The sequence below is a fragment of the Anabrus simplex genome, chromosome 8, assembly GCF_040414725.1.
Source record: "Anabrus simplex isolate iqAnaSimp1 chromosome 8, ASM4041472v1, whole genome shotgun sequence".
Taxonomy (NCBI): Eukaryota; Metazoa; Arthropoda; class Insecta; order Orthoptera; family Tettigoniidae; genus Anabrus; species Anabrus simplex.
The window spans coordinates 226,697,680-226,720,619 of record NC_090272.1 but is presented as its reverse complement, the minus strand read 5'-3'; the positions used below and the strand labels follow the sequence as shown (position 1 = coordinate 226,720,619).

The 22,940-nt window shown below is 39.7% G+C and overlaps 1 protein-coding gene across 2 annotated transcripts in view; it reads right to left on the bottom strand.

Moving 5' to 3' along the window:
* Nucleotides 1–3,358: 3,358 nt before the first annotated feature.
* The window catches only part of LOC136879019 (arginine kinase), a 28,574-nt gene continuing 8,992 nt past the window's right edge, over nucleotides 3,359–22,940 (bottom strand). The window contains exons 1-6 of one of the 2 annotated variants that reach the window (XM_067152723.2): nucleotides 17,507–17,690; nucleotides 16,296–16,480; nucleotides 8,897–9,075; nucleotides 6,675–6,914; nucleotides 5,199–5,531; nucleotides 3,359–4,027 (exon numbers count right to left, since the gene is read on the bottom strand). In XM_067152723.2, coding sequence (XP_067008824.1) covers nucleotides 3,878–4,027; nucleotides 5,199–5,531; nucleotides 6,675–6,914; nucleotides 8,897–9,075; nucleotides 16,296–16,480; nucleotides 17,507–17,586 — 1,167 coding nt within the window. In that variant the 5' untranslated portion in view covers nucleotides 17,587–17,690 and the 3' untranslated portion in view covers nucleotides 3,359–3,877. Of the gene's footprint in view, nucleotides 4,028–5,198; nucleotides 5,532–6,674; nucleotides 6,915–8,896; nucleotides 9,076–16,295; nucleotides 16,481–17,506; nucleotides 17,691–22,940 lie in introns of those variants that run through there. The other variant, XM_067152724.2, reaches the window with a different exon arrangement.

The following is a 22,940-nucleotide window of genomic DNA, read 5'->3' as shown; positions in this document are numbered from 1 at the left end:
GATGGGGAAGATTTGTTTTGCTACATATGCAACCCCCATTACACAGGAGTGGAACGTGTCATCTAAAAATGCCTGACTTCACTCCAATTCTTTCAGCAAGGGTGATGGGCAACACTCTCGAGACCGATTCTTGTGCGCTGCGAGCTGTGCAACGTCCCAGTAACCACAAGTGTAAGCTTGATATTTATCATCAGCAGTTCTCATGACGATAAATTTTGTCAAAAGCCCAGGAAAGCACTGCATGTTGAACTATGAGCTTCTTAATACCATTAACGAAAGTGAAGACATAATGCCAGTACGGTATCTTAAACTGTTCACGATTTATTTCAGGTGGACTTCTCAGCCGAATAACCCATATAATTGGTTAATAACTTATTAGGATGTAAACCTAACTGGACGCCTCAGTCATCGGTAGGGTAGCTTCTTGTGATTCAGACCGGGCCGGAGGTGTTCTGCGACTATTCCTCTTTATTTATATCATGTTTTTAAGTGTCGGATCATCCCAGTATTTCTGCCGACGTATTTTACTTCTTTTGAATGAACAGAACAGCGGGATATGCTACTGTATATGGCATCTCTTCAATATAACCGACAACCACGATTTATAATACCAATATAAATGGTCCGTTATTGGACATTATAAATTTTCCAGCTAGCTCATTCTTGGTTGCCAGCGTTTCGCCCTCGTGTGCTAGGGTGGGCTCATCAGTTGGTACCTAGCACACCTACCAATACGCTGGCTAGTGCATACCGTGGAGGCCACTGCGTAGGCTAACTGGAGCCACCGGCAGTGCCAATGCACTAAGAGACTTTGTCTCATCACTAAAAATTGATGCCTGCTTGGCCATCAGATGATATAGATGTTGATTCCTATAGGGAATCTGAAATATTTGTCCTGAATGAGCAAATTTATAATACCAATATAAATGGTCCATTATTGGACATTATAAATTTTCCATAGATCTGATGGCCAAGCAGGCATCAATTTTTAGTGATGAGAGAAAGTCTCTTAGTGCATTGGCACTGCCGGTGGCTCCAGTTAGCCTACGCAGTGGCCTCCACGGTATGCACTAGCCAGCGTATTGGTAAGTGTGCTAAGTACCAACTGATGAGCCCACCCTAGCACACGAGGGCGAAACGCTGGCAACCAAGAATGAGCTAGCTGGAAAATTTATGTCCAATAACGGACCATTTATATTGGTATTATAAATTTGCTCATTCAGGACAAATATTTCAGATTCCCTATGGGAATCAACATCTATATCAACCACGATTTATTTGCATTTCGGACATTGTCTTCAAGTTGTCGCGTACAACTAGATGCAATTACACATTGCACTGTCATATACCTAAGTACGTAATTATGACGGGAATATTCTATAATATTGTAAGGAATTATTTCCTTAGTCACTATAATATCGGCAATCACAAGCAGTGGTCATATGTTATTCAATGTGGGGTCTGATAACGCTATACACCTACCAGTCGAACGAATTGGAGCAAACTGAAGCATTTTAGATTACACATTCCACTCGTGCGTAATGGTGGTTTCATGTGCAGCAAGGCACATCCTGCCTCGTCTCTATTTCGAATAATGCACGCCTCTCATATCCAGGTACGTGTACCTACAGTAGCCATCAGGTTTTGTGCTTAAACCACTCATTCGTGTACCTACCAGTGCATACAATGCCAGAATGCACATCCTTTATAATTATGTTATACTGTGTCAAAATAGACCTCGGTAGAAATAAACTCCCTAGTCTCTTGTTGACACGAATTTACGAAACGGAGAAGGCCCGTTGTTCGCTATGCGCATACTCGGCACAAACATTCAGCTCCGACTACCTGTAGGCCTACGACACTACTCGCCGCACAATGAGTGGACAATGCTCTCGAGATCTCTCAAAATTTCTCGCGAGAAATAGTGTCTGCGCTAGTATCGAGAAATTGAGACCTAGTCTCAGACTGCCCAATCACTAGTCGTGAGTAACTTCGGACAAAAATTTCTACATACCATACGAGAAAAGAGAAAGCAAAATTTTAAATCTATAGTTAATGTGTTTCTGCATTGTCTTGCATCACAGTACAAGAATCCAATAACTCCATTTATGCACATTTTTTTCAAATGAGTGAATCGATTTTGTATCTGGTACTGGCTTGAAACTAGCAATCAAGTTGCTTAGGGTTTTCAAATGCAAACTTGTAATCATACTCTAACTTTACCTTTGCAATATTTATTAGAAGTTTGTGTAGTAGCATGTAAACCTAAGATTTAAGTGTTAGTGATTTTACAATCTATTTATCTGGAAGATATTCCAAATATTTCAGTAGATCCGATCCTTTTCCATATTAAAACCTTGACTTAGTCCATAAAGATTAGGGTTCCCAAATCTCTTAAAAAAAAAAAGCAGAATGTTCTGGTTTCATTTTGTAGTTAAAGAGTGAAGGACAAAATGAATGAATTTACAACTATTCTGTGACCAACATTGCTGTCGGTCTAGCTACCATTATAAACTGGCTATTTTCCCCATCATTTACTTCTTTCTTCAGGCTACCATAGCAATAACATTGTCAAATTAAAACAACTTTGACATGTACATTGAAGCTATTTTATGTGCCTCTGGTTAAAACAAGGTTGCTTATAAGTATGATATTAAATCACTGAATAACTGCTGGTGAACCTCTTGAACTTCTTTGCTCCAAAAGTGCCAAATATGAAGTGTGATTTCTTGCTCTCCAAAAGAAGTTTACATTTTTAAGACAGTGCTTTAAATTGAGACACCGGTTAAATGCAATTGTGGTGCATTCAGTTTTATCAAATACAGTGGAAAAATCACATTACCATAGTTTGTATGATTCTTTGAATTTCATTCTTCATTTAAAAACTGAAAGAATGACTTCATGAAAAATACTCACCTGAAGATCTACTTAGCTTATTCTATATCTATTTCAATATTCGATTTGAGAGTGATTTATCTGTAGGAACGATTTATTCCTTAGCCAAGTGGTACAAGATTTACATAAGTTTCAAGTGGTATAAGATGCCAGTAATTATACTTTGAGAGTCAGATTTCAGCCTCGACAAGAAGTGTCCCATGTCTCTTTAATATCTGAGAACTCTAATAAGATCCAAAATTATTCACAATTTTCTTCACTTCCAGGAGACACTGTCAATTTATTGATATATGACAGGATAGTCTGCAGTGCATTGTTAACTCATAATATTTCCAAAAGCTTTAAGCCATTTAAAAAATGGATACTGTGTATTATGAACACATAGATGCACTTCTGCGCAAAGTTTGAAGCTAACTACAATATATCTAGGAGTAAGGATGGGAAGTTTTAAGAAATTAAACACTTTGTAGCAACGTCTTTTTATTCACTTCGTTTATATGAACAGTCACCAACTGTCATTGTTTTGGGAATGGTAATTTTTCTTTTTGTGCAAATGTAATCGCATGTCTTTCTGTTCCTGTTCAATGAATGGCAAAAATATATTATACTTTCGTAAGTAGGACTAGAAGCATTGAACTCTTCCAAACACGAAATGCTTTTGAGGGAGCAGCTAGGTTATACTACTACTTTTACTACTCCCTGTAGCTAGGTGAAGCAATAGCCTATCAAAAGAACACTTGCACTTGTGCGTTCAGGAAGTGGTTCTCACTAACTTTCCAATACTGATCGTAACTAATTATCATTAGCAGCATGATAAATTATAATACCAACATTTCATAGAATACTGATCAACACATCTAACCCCCTGTATCCCTCAGTACTGAAGTGAAAACATGAAATAAAAAGGAAATTGAAAAGGGTTCTTGGGAAGCTGATTGGATGTTTAGAAAATGTTCTGAAAAAAATCAGTTGGTCCACATATTTAGAGAGAGGCTTCAATCTTGATCAGTTCAGCGATGCCATCATTCATCTCTTTAACAGCCTGGTACTCAGTCAGGCCCATGCGCCTCTTGTTGGATACATCATAAATACCACCTTCAGCCTCTGTGTGCTCACCACGAGTACCACGCACCTGCGGATGACCACAAAATCAAATCAAAATATTGTAAAGCATATCCAGAGAACAGTCTAAGGAAGTTATCTTTTCACAGTTGCACGATAGTTACCAATATTTTAATTGGGAAGCTGTTGTTTACCTCTATAATCATTGCTGCAAATAGTTTTATTAGACAACTCAATTTAAGTGACAACTACCAAATCTTTTGTTAATTTTAGCAGATTTAAAATATCTTGAGACAGTAGTTTACATTAAGTTTATTATATTTATATTGGGCAATTATTTTATGATTTATGGCTTTCTTTTAGCTTTTCAAACTACACAGGCACTTTTTTTTTCTGGTTTGAAACTTTGTTGTTAATCTTAGGAGTGTTAAAGAATAATTTGTTGTATAATGCAAGTTATTACTAACATTGTTAGCAAGTGACATTGTGACTTTCTTTCATCTGTTGACTCAAGCATTTTTTAATCATTTTAAAAATGGATACTATAAATTATGAACAGAGTATAAAAGCACTTTGGTACAAAGTTTGAAGCTCATTAGGTTTGGAACATTGAATTCCAGAAAATGGGTACTTTTGAGAAAAAATAAAACTAGTGGACAGGCAAGGGCAGGAGTAATTTGCATGTTTCCACAGGACCTTTAAAAATAGTCACACATGCAAAAAAAACTGTGCCCCAAAGTTTGGACCAAAATTTCGAGTTTTTGGCCATTTTGGGTCCAAATTTTACTACCACAGGTGTTACTTTTATTTTCAATTATTTATTGTACATTAGTAGAAATTTTAATCAGTACTGGTACTCCGCTCGGAAAAAAAAAAAAAAAAAAAAAAGAGGGACCAAATGTTAAATATCTCACTAATAGGAAGATAGGTTTACTGAAAGTCCACTTGTAACATGTTTCATAATGTGGTTACAAGGTATTTTAACATGAAAAGAATTCTAGAGTTTGGGAGAAGCTACATATTATGCTTTCCCAAATAATTTTGTCTAGATCCAGAATACTGTTTAGTAAGTAATAACTTTAAATCTCATACATTGGTCAATTCAATAGCTTGCATCTCCCACTCAATGAAAATGGCTATGTATAAACTTTAAGGAGACTAAGATGGTGTGGAAAATGAGAAGTTCTGATTTGAACTAAATTTTGCATAACTAAACCATAATGAAATGTTATTAAACTTACCTGGAGGTTGTACTTGGCGGCAACCTCTTCCAGCTTTGCTCTGTCAGCTGCCAGCTTGGGAACCTTGATGTGCACAGAAGCACGTACTGTCGTTCCCAGGTTGGTGGGGCAGAAGGTCAGGAAGCCGAGACGATCATCGTGGGAGAAGGGAATGCGCTTCTCAATGTCGTTGACGGCCGTCACCAGGCGGCGGTAGACCTGTCCAAGATCACCACCCATCTGCATGGAGATTATCCGCAAGTGATCCTCCTCATTGCACCACACCAAGAAAGTCTTGGCATCATTGTGGTAGATACCTCGTCCAGTAGGCCAGAATCTGCATGCGTTGGCAGCCTAAAACAATTTTGCATTATATGTAAATACTGGAAGAACTGATCAACTCTCAAATGTGTCTAGTGAAAAACAAATAGCAAGTCTCCTGAACACCATTTAAAAACTAAATTCTGCATCAAATTTCTATTAATCGCAAGTTCCTCTTCCTCACAAACATACCGAGAAATCCTATGGTTTAACATTTAATAGTAGAATGGAGGATAATGAAGAGTGTGCCTAAAAAGACCATCTATTTACCAGGTTGTGTGGTGAAACAGAGGCAGTTCTCTTTTCATAGATCAATAGTTGATCATTATCTTCATATCCCGTTTCCAGCTTCCCGGGTCGGGTTGTGAACCAAGGACCTCCATTGCTGCCTGTCTCTCCACCACTCTTCCTCTTTAAGTACATTTTTGGTTTTCCTTCCCTCTTATCTATGCACTCCCACACTGAATCTGTCCACCTCTTTCGGGGTCGTCCTCGTGGTCTCTTTCCTGTTAACTTCTCTGAAAAAGCTTTTTTGGGCACGCTCTTCTATTCTCATCATATGCCCATACCACTTTAGCTTTGTTGTTTGTATCCTGTCTTTAAGTTTCAAGATTCCTGTCCTTTTCCTTGTCTCTTCATTTCTAATTCTATCCTTTCTGGTCTTGCCCTCGATACCTCTTAGAAATTTCACTTCCACTGCCTATATTCTACTCTCCTCTCGTTTTGTTGTAGTCCACGATCCAGCTGCATAGGTTAGTATGGGTTCATAATAGTTTGAATGTAATACCTTCTTACATTTCTTCCAAAATTTTACCATTTAGTTTTATCTTTTCCCTTCCTTCCTTCCTTCCTTCCTTCCCCTTGTCATCACTATTGTAGATCAATACTATAGGTTATAATTAAGTTTTTCCACACAGTTCTTTTTCCAAAATTTTGAGAAAACTATTGTCTTTCTCACATACTGTATGAGAAATTATAAATAAGTGGCCATTTTTAAAAGTTTTAGATTCATTCTATCAATTCCATCTGGTCTTTGAGCTAGTGACATCAGTTGATCCTGCAAGGGTTGAAGTAGCACTCAGATGATTTAATACCTTTTAAGCACACTTTAGCATTAATCCAGATTATTACCATCAGTTATCTGTTGCACTAAAAAAGTGTGTATACAGTAATTACCTGCAAGAACCTATCACCCTCCTTGAAGAGGAAGTGGTCGTCGATGAGCTTCTGCTGGGTTTCTTTGGTCATGCCAGTCAAGGGGTAGAACTGACCCTTAAGTTCTCCCTCAAGACCAGACAGGGTGCTGGAAACTTTCTCCTCCATCTCTTTGTACTGAGCCTCCGTCAGGCAGGGGTTGAAGGGGTAGCCTTGCATGGAGCGGCCGCACCTCACACGGGTTGAGATGATGTACTCGCCCTGGATAGAATAAACCACATATTTCAGAGAAATGGCTGGGCAGTTCAATAGAATGGTACACATTTTAAAAATCTGAAAATTCATGTCCTTTTCTCTATGCAGTGGACCGTTTGCTCCTAAAACTAATAACATGAGCTACAATTCAAGATCTCTTAGTAACTACCCACTCTACAACATTTTAAAAAGTCTATAATGAAAAACTTTTAGTTGTTTGTATTGATACTGTGATCATAGCTATAGGACTAGCTATAGAAAACCAAACCATAAGGATATGAATTATTTTAAAAAATCTTGCATGCATTGGCTGTGATTTAAACAATGGGAGTCTTTAGCAAGAAGTCTAACTAAACCACTCCACCGTCAAGCCCTCAAAATATAACTGGAGCCACAGGGATTGAACCTTCAATTTTTTCAGTAGAATCATGAGAACCACTTTGACATTTTTAATAACAATCTTGTCTGTTGGGTATTTTACAAAAAATCAATTACTGTATTATGCTCTATTGTCTTGCAATAAAAGAGAAACCAAAAAGTAATTTTTTTATTCAGAGTAAAGTTCTGCAACTTGGAGAAAGAAAAAAATATGTAATGAAAGTCCTAATTTTATCAAAAATCATACTTCAAACATAAGGGCATTGCCTGCAAAGGTGACTGCTGCCCAGTCAAATGGCCAGCAGATATAGACATCTTTGTCATATTGCTTGGCATTCTTGACCAGGTAATTTTCAAAAAGAATCAGTTTAAATTTTCTTGAATTAATCCTTCAAGAGATTTGTTTAATACTTAATTTTCTGGATGCAGTGCTGTGGACAGTGTCCTCTGTCCCAGTATTATGAATTTTACAAACCTGGAATGTGTTCTTGTATTGTGCCAACAGTATAAATTTGTCAAATAATACCAACAGGAAAGCTTTAAGATTCCATCCATCTGAATGAGGTGAAGTTCATAATGTGATCAAACTTTCATACGATAAAACTTTTACAGATCTTGCAAAACTGCATTATGCTTGGCAGTCTTACATTAAAAGTGGAACATTTCTTTGCATTTAATTATTGATCATGACAAGCTCCTTGATGTCTTCAAGAACCTCACCAAGTCTGAAGTTTGGAATGCTAAAATGTGGAGAAGTTAGTTCAGTCACCTCAAGCACAGTACCACAGAGTATCCTGCTTTTTTATTCTGTAAATTGGAACTAAATCAGCAGTTTGTTTGCATCTGTAGAAAATCTTTAAAACTGGTAACATCAGGTAGTACTACAGTCTTCCTACACATTCTGAACTTCTAAAGCTTCCAGCAGCAGATCTTTAAACATAAGATACAGCAGTGATTACAAAAAGTGTAACAGAACACCTCTTGAAAAGAGTCTAAATTAATTCATTGTATTTTTAACCAGTCTTAATCCAGCTATGTCACTCATGTGCATAACTCCCTAATTAAGCAACAAATCATTAAATTGCTCTTTAGGACTATTTTTTCCAAGTTACCCAACATCTACTACCAATATTTTGTGATCTACAAGTGCTTGTCTTCATTTACGTCAGTTTGCCAGACATGTCTGTTCCAATAAAACTAATGATATGAGAAAGAACCTGTAGCCTTAGCACTGAAGCCATTTGCAGCCCCCGATAAGTCTACATTGCTAAATGTTTCGGTAGTTCATAAGCCGAGCATGCATTAACAGCTGTATGACTTTACTATCTGTGGCAAAATTAATCTTAAGGCCTTAGCTCACACAGCACAGATCTGAAGTGGTATAGTATCAAGGGCTCTGCATACCATTGAATTTCAACATTACCACCAGGACTTAGAACATACCATCCTAGAAATAAAGACATGGAGAGGCCAGATACCCGCAATAGTGGCATCACAGTCTGACACCATCACTGATCCACCGATGTAACTTGTGGGAGCTAAGAACTCCTATAAGAATGAAACTGCTTGCCAATAGTCTACAATCTAAAGGGGACACAAATGCCACTTACGTTGGGGTCCAGGTTGCCCAGGGTATCCACATCACCCCAGTCCTTGGGGGGATGCTTGTCAGTCTTCTTAAATCCTCCATGGTAATCCTCAATAATGGGGTCAAAGAGGTCAGCGAATGTGGTATAAGCTTCGGCATCAGGAGCGTAGATACCGACTCCAGAGTCGTGGTTCTCCAAGCCTGCAACAAAAAAACCCTCCACATTAAACTCTTAGAAATCAAACGCGCAGGTTCCATATCTTAAAACTTACGTCAGACTTATCAGATACCCGGCAGATACAGTTTTAAATTAAAATAGTAATCGCTATCTAAATAATCCATACCTAGTAAATCAGTTTGCCGATTTATCCTACGGGGTGTGGAGTTTCATGGTCAGTGTCCAATACCTAGTTGGTGTGTATTGTAACTAAAGCTCCATTAGCATTTAACGGTCTGCTCTTCTGGTCACATATTCCACTTAGTACCGGTCCAGAAACGGATGTTAAATTACACAGGAACTTAATTTTACAAAATCACAAGTGTTTAGAATGTACAGAATAACCAGATGTTTGGAGAAGAGAAGAAACTGTCACAAAATAAGCATTTTATAGTACAATAAATAAAATACGTAATACGTAAAAAATTATACTCTGACGCCATTTTATTCCCCCCAAAATTCGCCCCGCTATGGAAATGATTTGCCAAAGCCGAAAATTTGACAGGTCAGAAGTGAGACCATGGTGGAGGTTTGACATTCCGCAGGCGATTAGTCGACGATGACCTTGGGACGGGCCATTTTTGTGGTAATAAAATGGTTTCAGCTGGAATAACGTTTCTTGTACTTTATTCCCGAAACCAGATTAACAGTACGAAATGTGCAAGATGAGAAGTACTTTTACGTAACGTTAACGTCGAGCTAGAACTATTGCGCCATCAGCAGCCATGTGCACAGCAGGCAGGATATGTTAACACAAGGCCAGCAGACTGTTTAACATCACCTCCCTCAGGGCAGTTGCATCCTACAGTACATGTCTTGTACTGTGTTCTACAGCAGTAAAACCGTTGTAATGTTCGCAATGTTTCGAAAGGCAGAGTATTTCCACCGTCTTTCGTAAGTGAAAGAGTTTCCAAGAAACCAGTGCAAGAGTGTATGGGGAAATGACTTGCTAAACATTAGAATAAAGACGATTTTTTCATACGAAAATGTCTAATACTATAGCATCAACGCCACGTCTCAATACACACAATTTTCTGAATCATGACTGTTCGTGTACGGTACGTTCATTCATAGCTAACTCACTATACAGCGGCGTGACGCGAACCTCATTAGAATATTGTGCCAGGATTCTAGTCCTATCTGGATTGGCTGGTAAAGAATTAGCAAAACCTAAGTTCTTTACAGATTAAACTACCGTCCCTTAGTGTTATGAAAGTCTGATAATGTACTTTGGACGCTAAGACTTCCATAATCGGCACCTGTATTTGAGAATCTAATTTTCCAGGATCTTCGTTTAAAATGTAACTGAATATTTAATTGTATATTACACTGATCACTCAATGAGAAGGCTGTCAAATCAACTGATGTGTTTTATTTCCTGAAGTATTTTACACTAAAAAACGTAACATCCGAAACATTTGCACAAATCCATTGTTCAAATATCTAAAAGGGTTTGGCAGTCTCCTTGCTCAGCCAGTATTCAATTTCTGCTAATGCAACGGGCTTACTGTATTTTTTTTTATTTTTTTTGGAAGTAATGAACTGTTAAAATGTCAGTATCATAAAACTCTTCGATTGCTACAATCTCAAACTAGCGCTTTCCTACTAAATTAGCGTTCCCGCTTATTTCTCTGCTTGTGTATTACAGTGTTCATTTAGAGTTTCAGTCTACTACTTTTCCAGGTTTACAAGATCATCTCCATACCAAAGTAGGCTACATGTAGAGTAACCGCACTCAACTGATCATTCAGTGTATTTCCGCGTAGTATCAAGATGTAATATACGAAAAACGGAATTTTGAGTGCAGTAAGGAATTTTAGTTCCGAATTCATCAGGGAAATTTTAGTTCCTTTGATCCCATGATTTACGTGTTATTTTCTTTAAGTTTTCTGTAAGAATTTTTACTAGGGATCGAACGAAGCTGACAATGCTCTACAATGTTCTTATGAGAAACATTACACTTTTTATTACACCCACCGCAACTCCTGCCAGTTTAATTGCCCCGTTTTTGTTTTAATGTAGTCTAATAATAAAAACGGAATATCTTTCAACTAGGGTACAACAAGGTGCAACTGCTTGATGCGACTAATTTTAACTCCCGTCCTATAGCTCGGACGAAGCGGTCACAGTTATATGAACATGGTTCTCGTCAAATTCGAAAGTGTAAAAACTTATTTATCGGCAAACTATCACAATCTCTTTAGAAGACGACAGCGTATTCATTACGTCAAAAGAACGCCACTCTCCTGGTCAAGAACTAACCACTTTCCGAGCACCAGAACTTTAGCCCACCCCACTGTGCCGGGCTTCGATCTCGCAACCATGACCGTAGACGGTTCTATCCACAGGTCGTCACGGTTTCGAAGACTGGTGGCTTCAAATCTCCGTCTTGAGACAGCACAGCTGTACAGCCAGAGTGCATTCATTACGACAGTACTTTAATTGAAGGAGAAAAAAAGGAGGGATGGATGTATTTCACAGAACCAGGCGGACAGCTGTGTTTCTCATGTAATTTTAGAAGCAAGCTTGCATACCGTGCTTGGAAAGAGAAAGACGAGTCTCAGCCACCTCAAGCCGTAGTTGGCCAAAGCACGCTCCATCACATCGTAAATGCTACATGAAATGTATTGCAGAAATGACTTATTTCATAATGGAAAACTATGTTGGGATATTTCAACAGTCGTCATATTAAAGCTGCAATGTAAACAATAAGACTCAACGAAGTGTGATTCTAGTACCGTGTCTGTAGATACTAGCATCCACAGGCAAAACTCGGGAATAAGCAGACATTTAATATGCCAACTTAATATTAAATTCCATATTTGAAGTTTCTTTACTGTCTAGCTCTGTGAAAGTCAATTTAAGAAAATAATCAATGTGTAAATTAAGTATTATCTGCTAGTGTTAGGTAAACAGACATCCACTACTGTAGAAACTATTGTACTGGTACCAGCCGTCTTTTGAGTATCTTGCGAGAAAATTTGAAGTTAAAATGTTCTTCGTTTTACTCAATGCCAAAAATACCACTCAGCAACGATGTTTTTCCCAATCGTCTAACGATTTCAAGTATTATGTCCCGTTCACAAAGGCATCTCCACAGAAAGCTATAGGATCAATTCACGAGACCAATTACGCGTTAGATCCCCTTCTGATTTTATTTTTTATGAAGGAATATCACTCGTCTGTTGGAAGGGAGCCTTGCATAAACCACATGATGGGAGAGATTTCTTCCAGGGAATGTTGAAATAGTTACTAATAGCATTGTTAACGAGTGCAAAGCTATAAGAAACTATTGATGTCACGCCGAAGACTGTCACGAAGGATCAATAGAAAGCTACTGCTGTAATAAGGAATGGTGGTTTTGCTTCGCTTACTTACCAAATACGGGTGTTCACGATTCCTTCAAAGCCGGAACGTCTGTATATCTGCTCATGTTCTGCATTGTGGTGCAGAAGCCCTGAACTATTTTTTTGGTTGATCAGGGAAATATAGCTTCTGTACGCATTATTGCTGAAATGATGCGGTCTCGCCCGACAGCGTTTGGCAAACGTTTGACTACGGAAAGTTTAAAATATAAGTAGTTCGGCACTTTGCGAGCAACCTAATATCGTTCATTTTCATATTTGTCCGCCTCTGTGGTGTAGTAGGTTAGGGCGAATAGGTACCATCCCCGGTGGCCCGGGTTCGATCCACGGCTATGCCACGAAATTTGAAAAGTATGAGGGCTGGGACGGGGTCCACTCAGCCTCAGGAGGTCAACTGAGTACAGGGAGGTTCGAATCCCTCCTCAGCCATCCTCGAAGTGGTTTTCCGTGGTTTCCCACTTCTCTAAGCAAATGCCGGGATAGTACCTAACTTATGGTCACGGCCGCTTCCTTCCCTCTTTTCTATTCCTTCCATCCTCCCCAAGGCCCCTGTTCAGCACAGCAGATGAGGCTGCCTGGGTGATGTACTGGTCCTCCTCCCCAGTTTTATCCCCTACCAAAAGTCTCTCGCTCCAGGACACTGCCCCTGAAGCGGTACAGGTGGGATCCCTTGCAGAGTACGAGGGAAAAACAACCCTGGAGGGTAAACTGATTAAGAAGGGGCTGCAGCAAAAAGCGACCCAGAATCCCAAAAGTCAGTCGAAGGTCCTTTTCTTTATGAATGTGGTGGGAGAATTTTATACAAAATTATACGGGAAAGATCGGTTCAACTGACTACACAGGTTTCTCCCGAATTCGTTGCATTCTTCACCATCACTAATACGGAATATGTCCCGTTCCATGGCTAAGTGGTTAGCATGCGGGCCTTTGGTGCAAGTGGTCCCGGGTTAGATTCCCGGTCGGGTCGGGGATTTTAACTTTCATTAGTTAATTCCTGTGGGTCGGGGGTTGGGCGTTTGTGACTTTTTCAGCATTAGCTTTCACCTTAGGAAGTGAAATGTGGACAGTCCAATAATGGTGAAGAGTAGGCCTAAGCCTCTGAAACGTGATTTTTCCACTAACTTTAAAAGGAGATGAGGGTAAATTTGGTCACAAATTAAAGACATAAGGAATCAAGTTGGTGAGAGGACGGGTAAGCGAAAATTGATCATCTCAGGACTTTCTCAGGTGGCTTTTGAGGGATGATAGGATGAGGCGGGGGGAGGGGGTAGAAATAAAGACAGTGAACGATGCAAGAGATGAGATTAGCAAAGTCCAGTTAATGGGCTGTTAAGCCAAACAGCTTTTCTACAAAGACTAAGTTCTAAAAGAATGGTGCTTTTCTTCATTCCAGTGAGGTATTAAGAACAAACTTAAAATCTTCACTGTCTCGACTTTTAAAACATTCAAGGTGAATTTGTCAAGATTTCTTCAGAAATCGCTGAAGATCCCCATTTTAATTTTAATTCATCCATCTAAGAAAAATCCTACACCATTTTTATTCAATGTATGAGACTAATTTTAACGAATTACGGTGGATTTTTTTGCGAGAAAAAACATTCTTATTCTTTCATTTTAATATCTCGTTAGTAGATCTTAAGCGAAACTGATGCTTCTTAGAATTACGGATGCAACAGTAAAAGTAGCAGTCGCCATATCTACTTCAGAGGACATCTTACAAAACTCCGAACCTAATTGGAGCATATGCCAGTTCCCAAAATAGAACGTTCAGTTTAATTCTTGTTTTCAAGGTTTAACACAGGTCGTCTGCCCCTTATTCAGTTTTAAACTTCAATAACTGATGTTTGTTTAGAACTACGGATATAAGAGTAAAAGAAGTAGTCTCCATGATCTTTCAATATTAGCCAGCAGTCGTAACTTCCTACAACCAGCATATTACGAAAATCTCAGCTGTATGCCGGGAGAAAGTCAGCCCTGCTGCCTACGGGCGTAGTCTGGCGACTTACTCGCCGGTATATCTGTTTGAAACCTATCTTTTCTGTTTCCACAAATCATAAACTATGTCTGCTCTACAGAAGTACTGCACATTCCTCAGGCTTGTGCTGTATATTGAAAACCTTAAACATATCGATCCATAACATCGTTTTGGAAGTTGGGAGTTGAGTGTGGTCTGGACCAAGCCGCTCCTCGATCAATACCCGCCAGCTGGAACAGCTGGAATTACTTGAAAGAACTGGGCGGGTTCACGTCCGACCTTCGCGCGCTCAATTGACATTCATTATGATGAGAGGGGACATCCCCCTCCCAACAGTACCATGATTTAACTTTCGGATCACGAAAGACGCTCTTCCTAACTTCAGTGCTCTTGAATTTTCCATCCAAGTCTGAATCAAAAAACACGCAACTCGTTTGCGATCCCACCGGCTTTTACTCCAACCTACCATCTGCACCATGATTAGCTTGCAGTCTCGTCCACCAGTATCCCTCGACTGAAAATTCATGTGATTGTGCTGGAGCTTACATTTTAACATTCATTAGCAAATTTTCACTAATATTTTGAGCACTCTCCTTTAGCATGCATGGTATAAAATAATTACTATTTTCTTCGGAAACAAGTCGTTCATATTCTCATCCAGGTCCGTATTTTTGGCTGAACGGTCAGTGTAGTGGCCTTCGGTTTAGAGGGACCCGGGTTCGATTTTAGCCACGTTTTTCTACCTTCTTGGCCTTTCCCACAATTCTCTAGAGCGAGTGTCTGACCATCTCAATATATGTCTACGAGCAACACCTCACAACCATCCACCCACCCACTACAGATAACTCCACATTGCGAGGGGTTGACGTCATGCAGGGCATCCGGTCGTAAAACTGGGCTTAATCCACATACGTGCCTACCTCAGATATTTAGGAGAAAGGCCAGGAAAGGAGAAAAGTAGTTCATCCAGGCAGATATAGCCTAGTACACGCCAAGAGCATGACGATCATATGATTAAAAAAAGTTAATTGTGCAGTATATGAGAGAGTGAAAATTAACCCCACCTGCAGTTTCAAATTGACCATCTACCATATTTGCCATTCTTTAATGCCATGCCTTTATAATAAGTCTGATAAGATCATCGCCCCTATTCCACTTCGAACTTTGATGTCTGACCGCCTTGTTCATAACATTCGCTCACTGTAGTAGAACGACAGATGGTCTTCCACAGTTTTTGCATTGAATAGACAGCTCGAGTCGCTGCACATCTGCTGCACAATGCGAAAATAATAGCCTAGTTCTTCAAATCCTCTTTTCAGCAAGGTGCCGCCGTATGCTGTCTACCTGCCGATTTCATGTGACCTTCATATCCTTTGTATTAAAAAAGCATGCAACCTTCGAGGAACAAACTCATTATACAAGGTTATATTCTCTCATTTCTGCTTTGTCCGGGAGTTGAATGTGGTATGAAATCTTGTACTCTAATCTCTAGAAGCAAGAGCCTTTTAATAGGAAGAGTAATAATACCACAAAGAAAATTAAACCACATTCATTAAGGCTGAATGCTCGTCAAATTTAAGGAAAGAGCTTCCTTAACCATGTATTAGTAAAATTTAAAAGTATTTAGCGAGGCAAATAATAATAATAATAATAATAATAATAATAATAATAATAATAATAATATAGAACAAAATTAATCGACCAATGAATTACGAATAGAGATTTTAAGATGCAATGAGAGAGATTAACCTCTGCTTTTGTAAAACTTCTAATAACCACCTCGTGAAGCAAGATCAAAAAGATGTGGCCTATAAGAAACGGTTTGTTAAAGGAGCATTTCAAGACTTTTTCATGAAAATCTTACCGGACTGGATGACGTCGAGGAGTGTGGAACCGAAGGTGGGTGTCTTTAGAGTCTTGAGCTTGTCGAAGACCTCGCGGGTCAGGTACTTCTTGAGAAGGGATTTGCTGTCTGAGGCCTCCAGCTTCTTGAAGCCGGCCTCCAGCTTATCCAAAACTGCGGCGTCAACCATGTCTGACTGTTGTGCGCTGAAAAATAAAACATTAACACTTAGTTGTACGTCTCCCTGATATCCGATCTGCTTAAGAAATTTACACCTGTTCACTAGGATCAATGTACAATTTTCATGAAATTTAACACTGGATCAGAATTTTATGAAGTGACCGCGATTATGATTCCCGTTATCAGCATCTGTTGTGTGTAATGTATAGTAAAATTCCACCAGTCTATATGTATATTATATCAGAAATGGACGTTATCTTTATTGCATGGGGGTTAATATAACACTTTACCAACGAATAATCTAGAGTAACGAGGAAAACGAAGAGAAGTTAACGACAGATATATAAAACCCCAAAGTAATAGGACTGAAAGAAAATAGGTAAGCAAGTGGTTTACTTTTGACAGGCACGCACGAGGGGGTGTGGCGCCGCGCATAAGGGGTCTCATTGCCCGGCAAGTGAAACATTCTAAAAGACGGCCAAAATTGGTGCAGTGTTGCTGAGAGAGAGATAAGGTTATCGTTAACACCTGTTATCAGCAGATAAATACATAGTTCCACAGAACACTTTATTGAAATAAAGGAGTGGTGTCCTTGTGCACATGCGCGCGTGAACCATGCGTGACTCAGGGGAAAGACTCCAACCAACTATTGACTAATTAATTAATGTCATACATTCCTAGTAAACCGCTGAATAACACACCCCTTAGAACAAAGACTCCGGTACCCCACAGATGCACTGTAGAATTTTTGTCAGAAATAATTTAGAAGATTTGAGGGCTCCGAGGTCTTCCCAATGAGGGCCACGCCCTTCACCCTTGCCGCGCCCTAACATGGCCACATGCGTGAGGACATTTACCAAGCAATGAAACTACATATGTCAAAGAGCACATGCAATGAAACAGTCATTGTATTGACACCTGAGCACAGCGATCGCCCTTTTGTATAGAAAACGGCACAAGAGAACACGATGAGACATTTTGGCACTGTTCCAGACCTAACCAGTGCTAAAGTTCGCTGGCAGATCTCCAAACTATACTGCACTATACTCTACCTTTCATCTTTCTCCGCTTCAGGAACTGTCGTAGTAGGGTTCTGCTCAGTCTTTTTGTCCTTCGAAGCACAACCGCCCATTTTTATGTTAGTTTTTTATGTACTAAAATTATTCTATAAAAAGTGTTTCATGAAATGCCTAATATCTATGGAGTACTAAAGACTATAAGATACACTAAGCGGAGTCTCACGTCGTACGGCCGTCCATAGCACAATGAGGTGTGTGGAGCGCCCCCGCCGATCGATAAGAGTGACGGAGAGGGGGGCGGCCAATCCGCTATCGGCGTGATTCATCAGATAACTCAAAATTTCCCACACTTACTGATAAAATGGAACTTATCGGTCTTTACAATGGGTGGATTAAGATAACGAAAAGCAGCAAGTGATTCCAAGAAAGACAGTCTCATACTTTCGCATCAAAAAGAAAAATGAAAATTTAAAAAAAGGAGGCAAAATAACAGTTAATAATAACTGAGCTGTAATAACTAGTCATTATAAAAATCCCGAACCGACATTTGATTTGGGCAAGATATATGCATGCAATTTTGCGCATCCTCCTAACAGAATGCTAACAATTACTCAACACACTGAATGTTAACAGAGGTTCCGTACGAAGCCGACATTTATCGAATATGACCGAATGAATCCGATCTTCAGTGTGCTTTGCCTTTTCCAGTTACCGCTATTTAATGGATCAAGGCTCCGAAGTTTTAGTTTGGCCCTCAGGTAAAATCGAGACTACCTACCCAAGTCTTTCTCGTGGACAGTCGAGATTTTCTTGTGATGACGCAGAGCACAGTTCTCTGCGAAACTGTAAAGAATTACACCTTATTTTCTTGGCACGGCATAAGCCCAAAAGCCTTTATGTCTATAAGTACGGGCCGTGAAAGCACCAATGGCAACAAGTTTTTATAATTCAGTCGGATGAACACCAAACGCTGTCACCTGAGATCTTTCACATGCCGACATCGTACGACACGGAATGTTGAATGGACTTTCTTCCGCCAATAATTTCTGTTGAGTTTGAACTCACGGTCTTGGGATCTAACTCAGACTCACGGAAGGAAGTAATCAACTTTCTTCAGTTTATCCCAGACTAGCTGATGTACCCGTGCTTCACTACGAAATTCTAAATTTTATACAGAATTCTAGGTTAAGTAGTGTAAACCTTGTGAGCAAGATTGTATTAAGTTGCATAGCTCGTAATGTTGCCGTAGAAGCACGACGGGCAAGTCACGAAAGTCTTTTCTCATATCAAGACTGGGTTAGGGAGTTTTCATTGTAATGGTAGGCTGGCTTGCCTACCGTCAGTCACAATCAGGTTGAGGAGTTTTCATTATAATGGCAGACACTCACTCTTCGCCTGTCTTGATAGATTCTCAGAAAGACTTAGTGGTTTTCCCAACAGAAAAATGAACATGGGTCATTACAATGACGTCGGTAGGAATGGCGCGATTAAAAGCAATGATTCATATGAAATACTCTATCAAATGAAAAACCACACATTTGTTCACTTTTAACGAACAGTACTATGGTGCCAAACTAACAGTCCAAAGCTACAGAACTGGAATGACCAAGACGCAGACATCCGTGAATAATTGTCTTTTTCGGCGGAGGGGGGGGGTGTTCAAATAGTGGATAGTCCCAGGGCAAAAACTATGCCCGTTTACTTATCGGCTTCCTGGGAGTAGCCGATGAGTCGGAAAATATCAGTTCACTACACTGGCGGGGGAAAGAACTGACATGGAGGCAATTTTTCCTCCAAGCCAGAGAAGAAACCACATCTTCGCTGCTAATTTGGAATAAAATTAATGTAGTTTTAATGAAAGTGAAGAGGAAGAAGCTTTTCCTAAGAAACGGCTCTTTTCAAGGTTGAATTTTGAGTTATTTAGTGAATTCTGGAACTATAATTTGGAATAGGGCTAAATTGTAATTCCAGACCAGTTCATACTACTACTACTAACTGAGCCTCTGACTAAAGTGCGCACACTGCTCATTCAAAACAGCGCGTCAGAGTAGGTATCGAATAGCTGGCATATTATGATGAACCAGTGTGTTACGTACCAGCAGTATCAGAAAATGTATGAACCAGAGGATTGGCATGCTAAAGAAGAAAGTTATCTAACTCCTCAGCTATTTCCCGCCAATATTCAGTTAGGCTGTTATACTCTGTACGCAGCAGTAATCCCATCTATCGGAGTTGAATGTCGGCATAAGAGACAAAGAACATTACAACAAACAACGGTCAGTGTAATGTTATTGTTAATCTATATTACACGCTTTCGATATTCTCTATAACTTTTGTTATGTAGTACTTTTCCGTAGGACCAAGAACATAGGTATTTGAAAATTAAATTTTAGGTGCCTTCCCCTAAACTACCATTTCACCCAGGGTGAAAAACATTGTTTATAGCTTAAACTGTAGTTTCTTATTCCCCGACTCTATACCGATTTTCATTAAATTCTGTTTACCCATTTTGTCGGGGCTCGGCGTTGATATGGACTTTGCAACAAAAATCCAAATTCATGAATATTTCTGTTATAGTCGGTACGGTAAAAATTCATAAGACGTAAATGATCAGAAATTTAATTCTACATAACTTTAGTTATGTAGTATTTAACGATATGACCACTAATATAAATATTTGAGATTTGAATTTTAGGCCTTCCCCTAAACTACCATTTCACTCAGCGTGAATAAAATAATTTATAGCCTAGATTGTAGCGGCTCACCCCCGACTCTACATACCGATTTTTATTAAAATTCTCTTCAGCCGTTTTCTCGTGATGCGTGTACATACATACAGACACAGACAGACAGACAGACAGACAGAAATTACGGAAAAGTAAAAACTGCATTTCCTTGTTACTGTGGACATGATCGATACAGAAATACCATTCTTTTCAAATTCTGAGCAATGTACAGACAAAGCTTATTTTATATACAGTATATAGATATTTTGTATTTCTACGTAAGAGGGCTGGGTTAGAAGGGGCTTTCTCGTGCTTTTTGCACGTACTTCGAAACTAAGGTTTTTGAAAAGAAAGTACGTGGGGTAGACTGTGAATAAAACTGCTATATGTCTTCACGAGTGTTTAATCCTGATGTACTGTAAACAAATAGGCGGAGCACGTTGCCTTTGCACGTGGACATAGACGTAGTTGATTGGAGAAGCAACAGTCGCACTCACTCGACTGTATGCGAGCTCGAAGGAAACTAGTACGTGGCATTAATTTTTACTTTATTTTAATTTCAGTGTCTGTATTCATAGCTAGAGAAATGGAGCAAGAGGTAGAACCATCGCGTGTAGTGAAGCACAAAAGAGGAAAACCGCTCAGAAGTGACCATAGACAGTGCATTGTGAATGTGTTTAATAAACTAAGTGAACAGAATTCAGGTTTAGTCGTTTATTCAGAAGTTCAGTTCTTCGCACTGTCGTATGCGATGCGCAGCCCTGTACGTCCGAACACTAGATGTGGACGGGCTGGAAGTCAGTACTACACGCTCAGCGAATCACAACTCTTTCTTTGGCAGAGGCGTGGACATACCATGTTTACATCAGGATTAAACTCTCGTGAAAAGACATAGCGTTGTTGACGCGAAACGTGGGTCATGTAATGTAACTAGAAATAAAGAGTTTAAATGTTGACAGTTTGATTAAATCATTCAATTTTTATTAGTACGTCTTTTAGTAAACATCCACGTGTTATTGAACAAATGTGAACATCAGAAGTAAGATGTATGATAAACAACTTAGTTTGTGTTTATAGGAGTTCAGCACTGCAGACCAACTTGCGACGCTCGTTTTGGTCTTATTCGATCCTTTATTGGTCTAGTTTTCTCCTCCAGATGTTTTCTATAGGCAAAACCTGCTAATCAGTCATATTTGGACATTTTTTTGAAGTATGCCAAAAAAAAATGTAGTTACAAAACCTTCATAATTGTAAAATTTGTCATTTTAATTTTTTTTGGTGTTTTCTGATAGATCTCTCCGAAGTGAATCTTTTTTTTTTTTTTGGTAGGGGCTTTACGTCGCACCGACACAGATAGGTCTTATGACGACGATGGGGCAGGAAAGGCCTAGGAGTTGGAAGGAAGCGGCCGTGGCCTTATGGTACAGCCCCAGCATTTGCCTGGTGTGAAAACAGGAAACCACGGAAAACCATTTCCAGGGCTGCCGATAGTGGGATTCGAACCTACTATCTCCCGGATACAAGCTCTCAGCCGCGCGCCTCTACGCGCACGGCCAACTCGCCCGGTCGAAGTGAATCTAATTATGCTGTAGCTCACTCGAGTCTGTACGATATCTACATGCCAAGCTACACCGAGCGGTAACCGACTTTAAATTGCCAAGAACCTAACTAAGCGGCCAACTTGTGAGACTCCAAGTGCACTACTCTGAATCAACCCGTCATTAGCGGTCCCCTTGATGTTATGTTACAAACGCCGCTTACGTTACCCGCTAGGTTCAGAACGAGAACCGAAATTGATGAGGCGTGGTGGGGAGGGGGGGGGGGGGGGGGAGAGGGGAAGTGTTCACACGCGGAGGGATATTTTTCTCAGTTCTTCAGTCGATTATTGGTATAACATCAACGGGTTGCTTTTGCTTAGGAACCGCGTTGACGCCGGCTGTAGAGCAGTTACTGCTATCACGTTTTGCTCATTATAGGCCTATACAGTATACACCATCCGTGCATGTAATACCGTTTATATTTTTGTATTTGCTTCACATCGCACCGACACACAGGTCGCATGGCGATGATATAGGGAAAGTGCTGGAAGTGGGAAGGGAGCATTTACCTTGCATGAAAACGGGAAACCACGGAAAACCCGTTTTCAGGGCTGCCGACAGTGGGGCTCGAACCCACCCTCTTTCCAATGCAAGCTCAGTTTTTTCTTTAATGATTTATTCGTGGCGTCGACCTCTAAAGCTGAAAGTTAACATGACCCAAACCCGCGCAACCACAGTCATGCTGTGTTACGTGGAACGTTATACAGATTTTTCGCCAGGGACTCCTGACCGCAATTTGAAAAGTTGTGCATTTAAAAAGTACATATATAAAAACGTAGGAAAAATACTTTGTACAGCTAGTTCAATTATTTTTCTGGTAGAACGAGTCACTACTGATACATCTGTGGAAAACAAAGCAAGCCAGTAATTTTAAAATACGTGAATTGATGTAGTGATGAGTCACAGAACCTCCATTTTTCGTGGAATCCCACTGAAGGAACGTAACTACAAAATCCCACAATAGCCGTGATTCGAACCACGACCGTTTTAAATAGAAACCAGCGACATTGCTACTCTGGTATCACTTCCCTTCATTTGCGGGAAATAATTACGGCATGTCTACAAGTGCAGGAAAATAGTGAATGAAGTAGCTCTCCCCAGAGGTGTTCCAGACAAGGAAAATGCTAGGAAAGTACCTGATTT